We start from the raw sequence: 12,954 nt of genomic DNA, 5'->3' as shown, positions 1-12,954 counted from the left end.
TGAAGCCCCGAGCCTCAGCAGGAGCCTCGCATGGGGCTGAAGCCCTTAGCCCCACCACCATGCCACAGGGCAGAAGCGCTGAGCCCTGGCAGGTGTGCCCAGCTCTTGAACTTCTGAAGATTGTCGTATGTGGCTCGGAGGATCAGTAAGTTTGGCCACCCCTGTTCTAGAGTTTCCAAACAGAACAAAACAGCAGTAGCAAAATAAAGGCGACAACTACAAATAATCTCCACAGTCATACAAACCAGTGGGCAGGGCTCCAACTCACACCCAGCTGTCTCACTAGTCATTAGCTCTTTATATTTCCCCTGCTCCCTCTAGTAGGACAGGGTTAATTAGCTCCTGCATGAACTTTTTAGGATTTGGGGTAGGCAGTGACCTTGTACCAAGTCACTAGGGTGTCTTGCCTGAGTGAGGCCTAAGAAAGAACTACAGCCCTGAGCGGAGAAGCCTTTTACATAGGAAAAGAGATCAGAAGGAGAGGAAACAGAGAGGAGAGGAGAAAAAAAAGCATGAGAGGCAGCAACAAGAGTTGTGGTCTTAACATTGGCACTGAATACACTTTTCAGCTGTATAACTCTCTGTGACTCACAGCTATGTTCACACTATACAAACAGAGAAATGAGGTCATCTAAAATACACTTATGGAAGGTTGCAACTTAACACACAAGAACCAAAGGGGGAGGAACGAACGAGCAAGCAAGCTGGATCCTAAGGCAGAGATGCACAACTCCCCAACCTTGCTTTTGGCTGACTCTTTGCACCTTGACTGTAGAAAGACCGAGATTGCATGCTTCCTTACGGAAACCTCTAGCCTGCAAGCAGGGCCAGGAAAAACCCTGAGAATCTAAAGTGATAGCTTCTAATTTTAAGACATTTTTCAATACACCACAGTCATTAAAGTTTAGAGGTGAGCTACCAAATTTGGAGATTATGGTCCAAGCCATAAACCTGGGATCCAGAATTGAACTTTTGGGCGTGTCAAGGGGCACTTAGATCCCAAGGTTTGGTTCCGGACCATCTTTGGATAAACTGTGCTTGGTGGTCCACTGGACCAGTGGTTCTCAAACTAGAGCCGCCGCTTGTTCAGGGAAAGCCCCCGGTGGGCCGGGCTGGTTTGTTTACCTGCTGCGTCCACAGGTTTGGCCAATCGCAGCTCCCACTAGCCGCGGTTCGCCGCTCCAGGCCAATAGGAGCTGTGGGAAGCAGCGCGGGCCAAGGGATGTGCTGGCTGCCGTTCCTGCAGCCCCCATTGGCCTGCAGCGGCGAACTGCGGCCAGTGGGAGCCACAATCGGCCGAACCTGTGGACGCAGCAGGTAAACAAACCGGCCCGGCCCACCAGGGGCTTTCCCTGAACAAGTGGCGGCCCTAGTTTGAGAACCACTGCACTATACTATCACACAGTTTAAGATTAGGGAAGAGTTACCTTAAAATGAAATCATGGTGAACTGCTCTCTGCTGTTCAGTAGATGTCATCTGAATGCCAACAGTGAAAGGAAATATTTATCTCCACACTTCCCTAAGGAAACTGATACATGGGGATGGATTAGATGACTCACTAGCCAATAATGACGGAGTGTAGGGTTGCCATCTGGCCAGGTTTTACCCAGACAGTCTGGTTTTTGGCTTCTGTGTTGGGTGCCATAATTAGGGTTGCCGTGTTCCCGGTTTTTGACCAGAAAGTCCAGTCCAAAGGGGAACTGGCAACCTTAAATGGCATCTGAACTAAAAGTCCAGTTACCGCAGGGCAGGGCCCTCAGTCATTAATCCACACCAGCCCTTGTTGAGCCAGGGTTGCCTCCTACCTACAGGCAGGCTCTTTGAAACAATCCAGCAAGCAACCATGAGAAGGGGGTGGGAGAGGAGCAAGCAATGGGGGCAGGGCCTTGTTGGGGAAGAAGCAGGACAGGGGTAGGACCTCAAGGGTCCGGTTACCAACAATTAGAAAGGTGACTAACCTCTATGAATGAGTGCGATCCTGAAAGGTGTAGTGATGGGAGATTTACTTGTGAATAGAGTAGAGAATTAGGCCCTAAACAACCTGTGTAATTCAGAGGATTCTGGAACTCACTGAATACCATCTTGCAATTACAGAGGACAGTTGTCTACAGGAATATTTTGAAGAGCCTCTTGCCTCCAGTTTAATGGACTCATTTTCAGGCCTTTAAAATCTGATTGCACAAAGACTGCAGTTTTATTTTCCATTTGTCTAAGTGGATTTCTATTGGTAACAGATTGTATGGATTTTTTTTAATTGAGCATAAAGATTGAAAAAATCTAGTTTTTTTCAAACTGTAAATGCAAAGTATAAGTGTTCTGTAAACAAGCGTTCCACTGTGTCCTTTCTCTTTTCATCCTGCATGGCAAGGGATGTTTGTTCCCATTTGTACAACGTCATATCCTTGGATTTTATGATAGCAGGTTTGTTTTTCAGGAAGGTGGATTTTATTGGAAACTATTTTTTACACAAGGTCAGATATAAAAAAAAAAGAGTCAAGGCTGGTTGCTGAACAAGAGGGGCCATCACAACCTTTTTCTTTCTTAGTCACTTGACTACACTTTCATTTTCTACCTTTTGCAGATTTATTTTTTCAGGATAAGCTTTTGTTTCAGGTTTGTTCTGAACACATGCAATTTGGAAATCAACTTTTACAAGTAAATGTAACCTCACAGCATGTTACAGACTTGAAGTCAAGCAACCCAATAAGCACAAACTGACTGTAGCAGGTAGTAGGTGTTTTCAAGCTCTTGTCACCCTGTTGATTCATTGTTTCCTTATTTTGGCTTTCAAAGATATTCTATAGGGTTTTGTCCTGGCATTTGAGTTTCATTTCCAAATTGAATTTGAACAGATGCTATTGCTGGCTAAGTTCCTGACAGATCATTCCCTCTCATTGTCAGGCATCCTGATGGAACAGAAACAGTTTGAAAGAGTTTGAGATTTTACTTTGGTCTGATTATTCTTCAAATTCCTTAATAGTACAGAGCTAGAAAGACAGTCATAGGATTTCCCAACATTCCAGGTGTAAGGAGTGTTCCTGTCATGCAAAGAAAAGGAGGTGGCCAGAATGCCTGTGCATTCTAGCTATTCCCAGCTGCCAGAAAAATCCCCTGAGCTCATAGTTATCTGTGTGTTAATTAGAGCAGCCTTGGGGCTATTCTAATTTATGCTAGAGGCTGAATTGATCCCTGGATAGCCCCAGAATAGAGAAAGAATAAAAAGGGTGGCACAAACTGTCTTTGTCTTGCCTGTTTCTAATTTTGGAAGAGGCAGGAAGTTAATCAGATTCATGACTGCATGATTATCTTCCCAAACAGAAGAAAACTTATGTGAAGTTATCCAGATCTAAATAGCCCATACATACCAAGAGTAGATCATTTTACAACTTGTTAGATGTTCAAGCATTCAACATTAGAGAATTAAATTAAAATAAAAAGTGAAACTTCCAATTAGTGTTTATGATCTTTTGTCCCACAGTTGTCCCATGTTAGCTCCACCCTTTTCCCTCCTTGAGTTTCAGTAAAAGAAAGAAAGGAAACTGAAACAGCTTCTAGTGAGCAGGACTAATTTAAACCAGCTGCACTTTGAAAGAAAAGAAAAACAGCAAGATCAACAGAATAGTTAACATTATCATTAACAGTGTTCAGTGTAGAAATAACTTGGAAACAAAAAATAATTAAATTTGGGTGAAAAAAAAGTAAGTAATTAATAGTTTTGCCCAGCTAAGCATACATATAGGAGGTGCATATGCATACACAGAGCATATAGACTGCAGAATATCTAGTTACAATAACTAAAAGTTAAAATTAGAGATGGCTGGAACCCAGTTAGTTTTAAACTACAGCTCAGGGCTAAGGCTTTGGCTTTACATTTGTCAGGGTTAAGCATTTACAAACTAGTCTTCAATTCCTGCCATCATGGGTTGCATCCAAACTGCATAAGGAAATCAGTTCTAGCTCAGAACCAAAGTTGATTTTTTGGATCTGGCAGTTTTTAATCCATCTCCTGTGATTAAATTTAGGTGAAAAAGATTATCAGAATTGGCTTTGACATTCCGGTTCAAGACCTTCTCTAATTAAGAGTCCATACACGTATTCACAATGTACGTAATACCATCTGCTTAGAAACAGATAGCAATAGAGATACACACCAAATTCTGTAAGCCCATTGTACCTAATGCACGCACACAAAGCTTATGTTTTTTACATGAACATATTAAGTACATGTGCATGGTCACACAGCAATATTATCTCTGAACCATATCTCCAGAGTCTTCATAAGAGCTCAGCTCTCATTTAGGCACAAATAAGTGGTCAGATTCTCAGAAAAAAGTTAAGGGCCAAGCATTTTGAAAGTCTGACCCTAAGCTCTTTCAAAAAAATTTCCTCTGTACTCACATCCTTTATATAAATACACACACTGAGTCTGGTGAAAAACTGGCACTTAATACTCACAATATTATTGTGTAAATACATACAAAGTTGGCTAGACTGGTTGCTACTTACTGCTGCTCCTGTTGCAAGGTTGGTTTTTGGCACCCCAATTCTTCTGCAGAAGTCAGGTCCCCCCTAGGGTTTCCAGCTCCCTCTGTCTGCCCAGAGTTCTCCCGCTCCTGATAACCCCTAGAATAGGAGGTGGTGGAGGTAGCAGCCACCCTGCGCCTGCTGTCTTTTTCCCATCTTGTTGCCCCATACATAGTGTCAAAGTGTGTCCTGTCTTGTCAAAGAAGGCTGTAAATCCCACCCAGCCAGGGAATTTTGACAACAAAACAAGGAACCAGGAAATGAAAGAAAAAACTGCTGAGTTACAGTCAGTTGGTTTCAATTTCTTATAAGACCACCCCCAAACCAGCTCCTCCCTGCTCTGACACGTGCAGGAGCACTTTCCCTTCCTCATTCACCCAATCACCTCTACTCCACCTGGAGCTCAAGCTGATCCCTTGACTGACAAGGGCACAAAAGGTAACTGGGAACTGGAGTTCAGGGACAGATAGAAAGCTTTTCTGCTCTCATTCTAATGGCCCAGCTGGGTGATAGTTTGTGCAGCCTCAGCTCTCTTTGAATTAACATATCTGAAATATCTAAAGTAGGGGTTGGGTAAAAGCTAGATCCCTTTCAGTTGTTGACCCCAATGCCCCAAATTACACTACCTAACTGGAGAACACGTCTAACTTTTCCTACTGCATCAAAAAAACCTGGCCCCTGACAAATTGTGGCTCAACAGTGTTGCAGTACCCGAGATCCAATACCTGGGTCTTGATAGATCCAGCAGATGTTTGGCTCCAACCCTCCTAATTTTACTGCCTGAAGAAAGAACAAATGTAGACACTCTTCTTAAACAAAATAGAAAACAAAACCAATAAAATCTGGATCCTGATGCACCTTGCACAACAGCACTTCAAATATTCAGGTCTAGCATCAGAAATGTGCTGGATCCAGAACATTTTGGGAACCTGCTTCACAAATTTCACTGCTTAAGTAGAGAACAAGTTTAGCTGCTCCTATTCTAACAAAAAAATCTGGATTCCAATACATCCCAGTGCAACAGAGCTGGAAAAACCTAGATCCAACACACAAATTCTGCCAGATTCCTGCAAGTTGGAACCAGTCTCCCAAATGCCACTGGCTAAATAAAGAACAAGATAGCTGCTCCGATTGCACCAAAGAAATCTGGATGCTAATTCATTCAATAAAACAGTGTCAAAAAAATCCAGTGCTAACATGTGGATTCTCCTATATTCAGCCAGGTTTTGGTCCTAACAGTCCACATTTTATTGCCTAAACAGAGAACATATTCAGCTGCTACTGCACCTTAAAAATCCAGACCCCAGTGTAATAGTACCACAGAAACTCAGATCCAGCATCTGAATCCTGCTGGATCTTACCTGTTTTGGGTCACAAACACAGAAATTGTATAACCAAAATAGAGAGCCAGTGTTGCTTCTACTATACTGGGGGAAAAAATTGGGGAAAAAATGTGAACACCATCATATCTGGTACAAAAAACAAACAAACAAAACAAAACAGCCACAAGTCTAATTTGACACCTTTATTCGGATAGATCCCGCAACTATTTTGCTGCAGGCCCATCATTTCTACTATCTATACTTATATACATATTCAGCTTTCTCCTAGCGCCCCAGACTAATCGAGATTCCTAACTGGGACACATAGCCATGTAGCAGTAACATGTTGTGGGGAGAGGAGGTTTGTTTGTTTTTGCAGTGTAAAGGGATCCTACAAGGAATACAGAGCAGGACGGAAGGAATATTCTTTCTCGGTTCTTTCTTTCTACCACCCTATGCATCCTGTCTAACAGGAGTCAGTGGCCGTATAGGGTCTTATGGACAAACAAACAATAGGCAGTTACTGGGCCTTCAGAATTCCAGCAGCAGTAAGGCACTTTCAGCCTGCTGCAGCATCAGGACCTTTTTTACCCTTCCTGGGCAGCAGTAGCAGCAACACCAGCCCGTTATAGGGAAGCAATTACAGGGAATCCTCTCACTTACGACGCTTTTCAATTGACAGCCTGTTTCGCCCTTAAGATGAAAGCGGGCAGGGAGAACAGCACACATCACATGCTGAGCCCCATCAATCACTGATTTCTCTGGTCAAGCTTTCTGATTGGTCGAGCCCGGGGCTGGGAGCCAATCAACAACAAGCGGCAAGGCGCCCCGGCAACAAGCTACCCTGGCTGTGGAAACCAATCAGATAAGCATCTGCAAGGGCCCCAGCCCTCGGGGAAGCCCTAAAAAATTCTGGAAATGGAAAGTCAAAGCATATGTGATTTTATACGTTTATTTGAATGCTATTTACCAAATAAATAAATTGATGTTGCTACATTCGTCATCTATAATTCAGTTAGTACAAAAATCTGGGTTACTGTGGTGAAAATAGTGTATCAAGCCTTGGTTCAGGAACCAATCCACCCCCTTTATACCATTGATTCCTACTGGAAAAGCGGTTTCGACGTACAACATTTTGACTTACAATGCAGTTCTGGGGAACGAATTGTGTCGTAAGTCCGAGGACTCCAACATTGTCATTTGAATTTCTGGCAACAGCTTTCTTCTGGTCTGATGGCTCCTAGCTGCCTCCAACTGCCACATATTTCTAGAACTGGTGATTCCTTTCCTAGGGGCCTGTGACATTTCTCCCTGATTGCCACATTACTGTTGACATGGTTCATATGGTGATCCTTCATGTAAGTGCTAATGACACTGCATCACGGGATATCTCACAGATAATAGATGACTCCAGGGAACTCAGAAGCATGCTGAAAACAAAGAATGTCCAAGCAATGTTCTCTGAGATCCTTCCTGTCCCACGAGGGAAGGATGGCAGAGGGCAGAAGATTCTGGAAGTGAACTGCTGGAAGTGAACCTCCAGGTAAATGGCATAGGGTGTAGGGTTTAGGTTTTGTGGAATATTGGTCCACCTTCTGTGGGGAGAGCAGGCTTTATAGTTTGGATGGCCTCCACCTCATTAGAAGTGGAGCCAATATTCTCAGGAACAGGCTTGCTAGAACAGTGAGGAGGGTGTAAAACTAATAGCAATAGGGAAGGGTAAAAAGAGGGAAGAGCTGAACACTTGGCACAAAATCGAGATTTTGAGAACAAAATTAATCAAGGAACCAAAGGATGTGCAGAAAAGAAGTGTTATTATACCAGAGGATTTCTATATGATTTTTAATTGTATATAGTTTAAAGATCCCAAACTAATGTTAATTAGAAGGCCAAACTGCTCAGCACATCTGGGACAAAGAGTCTGTTCTCAGAAGAGATAAGACTTTTCAAAAACAACTGTTCCTCAGAACAGCACACAGAGACTCCCACCCTTCTCACGTTCTTTATCTTGCTTGTTATGTATGTTATATGGTAAGGGGGTTAAGCAGTTTCATTACACCCTAAGAGTTATTAAAGTCAGAAGAGATATATGTTGAAATAAAGCTCGAGAATGCATGTGAATGGATGTTGTATGAGAAGATGCATGGTTAGGAGTGCCAGCCTAAGAGTTACCACTTCAGTATTGATTGGCCGAAGAATGCGCTAAGTGGAGATAAGCGGATGGCCCCCGGAGTGCAGACTGGAATCCACACAACAGCCTCAAGGATGAGAGAACCGAATAACAAGATAACATCTGGCAGCACGGAGCCGTCAGGGATCTGCCATGTGCTGACTGATTCAGCAACAGCATGATAAAGCCACCTCCATAGACTGGCATAGGAATAAAACTCCTATAAAAACAGACCCTAAAGACTAAGGACTTTGAGTCTGGCTCTGCAACCACCCTCCAGGAGCATCGGATGCGCATCTGACAAAGACTCGGCTCCATCCTCATGCCCAGGTTACCTGGCCAGTAACTTGGCATGAGCAACCTCTAGGCTGGTAACTATAACAACTTTGCAGAACTTGTATGTGTATGCGTGTGGGAGTGAATGGGATGTAGTAAATATGACTGTTTACTTGCTTTGCCTCTTTTGGTATTTTGTGTGAGTACATGGGATAGAATGGTTATGATTACTTGTTTACTATGCCTTATTTTGTATTCACAATAAACACAGCATTTTGTCTTACTCCCTTTTAAAAGATCCTGTTGGGTTTTATTTTATTGGTATAACAGAAGTTCTTTAATTGCCTATACACCAATGCTAGGACCCTGGGTAACAAACAAGATCAATTGGAATTGCTCATTTATGAGCAGAAATTTGATCTCGTTGGTATTATTGAATCCTGGTAGGATTAATCACATGATGTGAATATTAAAACCAATGGTTATACCTTATTTAGGAAGAATGGAGATGGCAAAAGGGGAGGGGGAATGGCACTTTATGTCAAAAATGACATTACCTGTTGCCAAATCACTGAGAACTCAGAAAAAAAAAATCTCAAATGCTTATGCATCAATGTTCTAACAGATAAAGCACAAGATGGGATATTAATTGGTGTCTACTACAGATCACCAAATCACATTAGGGAATAGGATGACCAGCTCCCTACACACTTATCTATAATGTATAGAAAAAAAAGCTGCACAATCATGGGGACCTCAGTTTGAATGACATATGCTGGGGGTCTTATGCTGTCAGTACTAAAACTTCCTTGGAATTTCTAAGTATAATAGATGCCAATTTCCTAACCCAAAAAGTGTTGCAGCCAACATGGGGGAATTCTATATTAGGCTGCATCTTGACAAATAAAGAGGGACTGATCAAAGAATTAAAAATTAAGAGTCATTAGGTACAAGTGATCATTACTTGATCCCATTTATTATGTGAAAACAATAAAATCCAGATATAGATCTATCTATCTATCTACCTATCTATATTGGTGCTTTACAATCATAGTATCACAAAGCTTAAAACAATTATAAGCCAAATCAGCTGGGAGAAAGAATTTAATCAGAAAAACGTGAATGATATGTATGAATTGTTTAAGAACATTTTATTAGATGCCCTGTAGCAAAGAGGTGTGCCTTCCCTCTGTGATTGACAGCAAGGGAGGGCCAGACACCCACTGGTGGGCAGAACCAGGATGTCCATGCCCACCATGCTGGAAGCAGAGGGGTGCAACAGGAACTGGAAGTATAAGAGGCAGGCCCTGCAACTCAATTGGGCTGGAGCCACCAAGGGAGACAGATGCATCCAGCCTGCAGCTGGAACCAGAGCCCGCAGGAGACTTCTGTTGTCCCGAGAATGCTCCCAAGCTACCAGAACTGCCAGACACGCCTGATGCTGAGGAGCTGCTGGGACTGCCCCTGGCAGTGTACCCTGGGGAGATGGAGGACAAACCTAGGACCCATGTACACCCTGAGGGGAGGGGAGGAAGTAGCCCAGGGCCAGTTGACTACAATCCGGCTGGATTGCTGGCTGACCCCAAGTCAGTGTGTTGTGGCTGGATCTCCACTCTGCCACTGTTAGGGCCCTGGGCTGGGATGCGGTGGAGTTGGGTTGGTCTGTGTCCCCCTGCCACCCAGCTCATGGAGTGGCAGCCTCCTCTCCCTTAGTCCAGGAGGCCTGTCTTAATCTACTGTCCTCTGAGATAAGATGCTAGACTGTGTTTGGGGCTCACCACTGCCTAAGGGCCAGGCTTCAAGACTCTTACCTGCTCCACCTGGCTTGAGGGCTGGAGCTCTAGACTGCTTGGTGCCCTGCCCTGCCTAAGGGCCTGGGCCCCTGAACTTTTCCCTGCTTGACCCTGCCTGAGGGAGGGAACCCTAGACTGCTTGGGGCCCTGTCCTGCCTGAGCCTCTGGACTATTCACTGCTCTAGCCTGCCTAAGGGTTTGAGCCCTAGAGACTATTAATTTTCCCCCTTTGTTAGACTGCTATTCCAGAGGTGTGACAGCAAAAAGGTGTTGCCTCCCTCAGAGATTGACAGCGAGGGAGGGCCACACCCCCTACATACCTACTGATTGAAAGAGGGGCCTGATTTAGTTGGGGAAGTAAAGGCTGCTCTAAATAAATAAATAAATAAATAAATAAATATTTAATGGACCAATAGCATTGTTAGGATTCTTTTTGTTCCTAATATACTTTTATTTTTGTTTATTTATTTATTTATTTATTTATAGCTGCCTTCACTTCCCAGTCTAAATCAGGCCACTTTTTAATATTTATTAATTTTTAATATTTATTTATTTATTTACTTATAGCTGCCTTCACTTCCCTGTCTAAATATATATATATATATATATATAAATGGAAGAAAAGGGATGTTGATAGTAGTGAATTTAAATTAGAAGCTAGGAATTATAGAAAGTTGATAAGGGAAGCAAACCTATGGCCAGCAGTGTAAAAAAACCTCCTTCTTATTCTCCTTAAAAGTATATTAGGAACAAAAAAAATCCTAACAATGCTATTGGTCCATTACTAGATGGAAATGATAGAATTATCAATAATAATGCAGAAAAGGCAGAAGTTTTCAATAAATATTTCTGTTCTGTATTTGGGGGAAAAACAGATGATGTAATCATATCATATGATGGTGATAATACTTTTTCCATTCCACTAATATATCAAGGGAATGTTAAACAACAGCTACTAAAGTCAGACGTTTTAAAATCAGCATGTCCAAATAATTTGCACCCAAGTGTTTTCAAAGAGTTGACTGAGGAGCTCCCTGGGCCATTAATGTTGACTGTCAATTAGTCTTGGAACACTGGAAAAAGTTCAAGAAGAAAGCTAATGTTGTGCCAGTACCTAAAAAGGGTAAACAGGATGACTCAGGCAATTATAGGCCTGTCAGTCTGACATCAATCCTGGGCAAGATAAGGGAGCAGCTGATACAGGAGTCAATTAATAAGGAATTAAAGGAGGATAATATAATTAATACCAGCTAACATGGGTTTAAGGAATAGAGATCCTGTCAAACTATCTGGATTACAAGTTTAGTTGGTAAAGGTAACAGTATTTATGTGATATACTTACACTTCTGCAAGTTGTTTGAATTGGTAACACATGACATTTTGATTAGAAAACTAGAATGATATAAAATTAACATGGGACACAGATAGGCTAACTGATAGGTCTCAAAATGTAATTGTAAATGGGGAATCATCATCAAGCAGGTCTGTTTTTAGTGGGGCTTCACAGCGATTGATTCTTTGACTGGCGTTATTTAAGATTTTATCAATGGCCTGGAAGAAAACATAAAATCATCACTGATAATATATGCAGATGACACAAACATTGGGGCAATGATCAATAATGAAGACAATAGGTTACTGATAAAGACAGGGCCGGCTACAGGCACCAGCGTTCCAAGCAGGTGCTTGGGGCAGCAGTTAGAAAGGGGTGGGAGTTCCTCCGGCCATGGCGGCAATTCAGCGGCAGCTTCTCCCCTTTGCTGGCCGCAGCGGCAAATCAGCAGCAACTTCTTCCTTTTGCCATCCGCAGTGGCAGTTTTTTTTCTCTGCTTGGGGTGGCAAAAACTGTAGAGCCGGCCCTGGATACAGAGTCTTTTCCTTGAGCTGCCACCTTGACATGTTGGAGAAGCTTGTGTATACTTAAGGCCCTACGAGCGATGCCATCTGGAGTCTTGTACTCCTGGTAGGATCACCCATCGAAGGCAAGGTACCACACAAAGTGCAGCCCACCACAGCACAACCTAGTATAAAGCCTCAACGGCAGAACAGGCAGATGAAGCAGGACATTTATGGAGGCAGACGAAGGCTGCAACGGAGCCAGACGAAGGCTGCAACAGAGGAGAAACTCCCAGTCATCTTGGACCTTGCCACCAGACACAGGTGCCTCTTCTGCCAAGATTTGTGTGAGTGCTGGTGCGCATCAGCTCCCCCACATTAAACTACTCACAAAGCAGGCTTCTTTCAGAGGAAGAACTTTTCCCCCACCGCTACCCATAAAAGTCCTGCGTCAATGGGCGAGTGACTACGGGGATAGGTGAAGTGATCACCAGGAGTCACTAGTCACAGACCCACACACAGGTGGTGATTGCAAGATGGTCGTCATGTGCCCCTGGACTGGGATAGGGGGCATTTTTGGCAGCAGTGGTCATGACTGAGCAGGCCTTTTTAGGAACCCTTCTGCTCACCCCATATGGGAAAGAGGCTATAAAAGATGCCCCAATCATAGACTATCCCACCATACCTGACTGGATAACCGTGTCCAGAGGGATCACTCCCAATGCAGTCGAAAAACAAAAATGTTTCTTGCAACTTGGAATGTCCATACCCTATTAGACAAATCAAAAAGTGAAAGACTCAAACACAGAATAGCAATTGTTGCCCGAGAACTCTCGAGGTACAACATCAACATCGCTGCTCTCAGCAAAACAAGACGTGCAGATGAAGGCCACTTGAGGGAAGAGGAAACCAGCAAGCGACCCGCGAATACACCGTGTTGGCTTTGCAATCAAAAACCTCCTAGTCAACCGCCAGACTGAACTCCCCATTGGCATCAACGAGCGCCGTATGATCCTCCGCATCAAATTGGTC

General features: G+C 43.3%; 1 protein-coding gene across 1 annotated transcript in view; it reads right to left on the bottom strand.

Annotated features, from left to right (window-relative positions):
- EPSTI1 (epithelial stromal interaction 1) overlaps positions 1–4,698 on the bottom strand; it is an 81,309-nt gene extending 76,611 nt beyond the window's left edge. The window contains exon 1 of the mRNA XM_074961353.1: positions 4,508–4,698. Within this exon, the coding sequence (XP_074817454.1) occupies positions 4,508–4,698 (191 nt within the window). The remainder of the gene's footprint in view (positions 1–4,507) is intronic.
- Positions 4,699–12,954: the final 8,256 nt, after the last annotated feature.

The sequence above is a fragment of the Natator depressus genome, chromosome 1, assembly GCF_965152275.1.
Source record: "Natator depressus isolate rNatDep1 chromosome 1, rNatDep2.hap1, whole genome shotgun sequence".
Taxonomy (NCBI): Eukaryota; Metazoa; Chordata; order Testudines; family Cheloniidae; genus Natator; species Natator depressus.
This window is presented reverse-complemented; position numbering and strand designations above follow the sequence as displayed.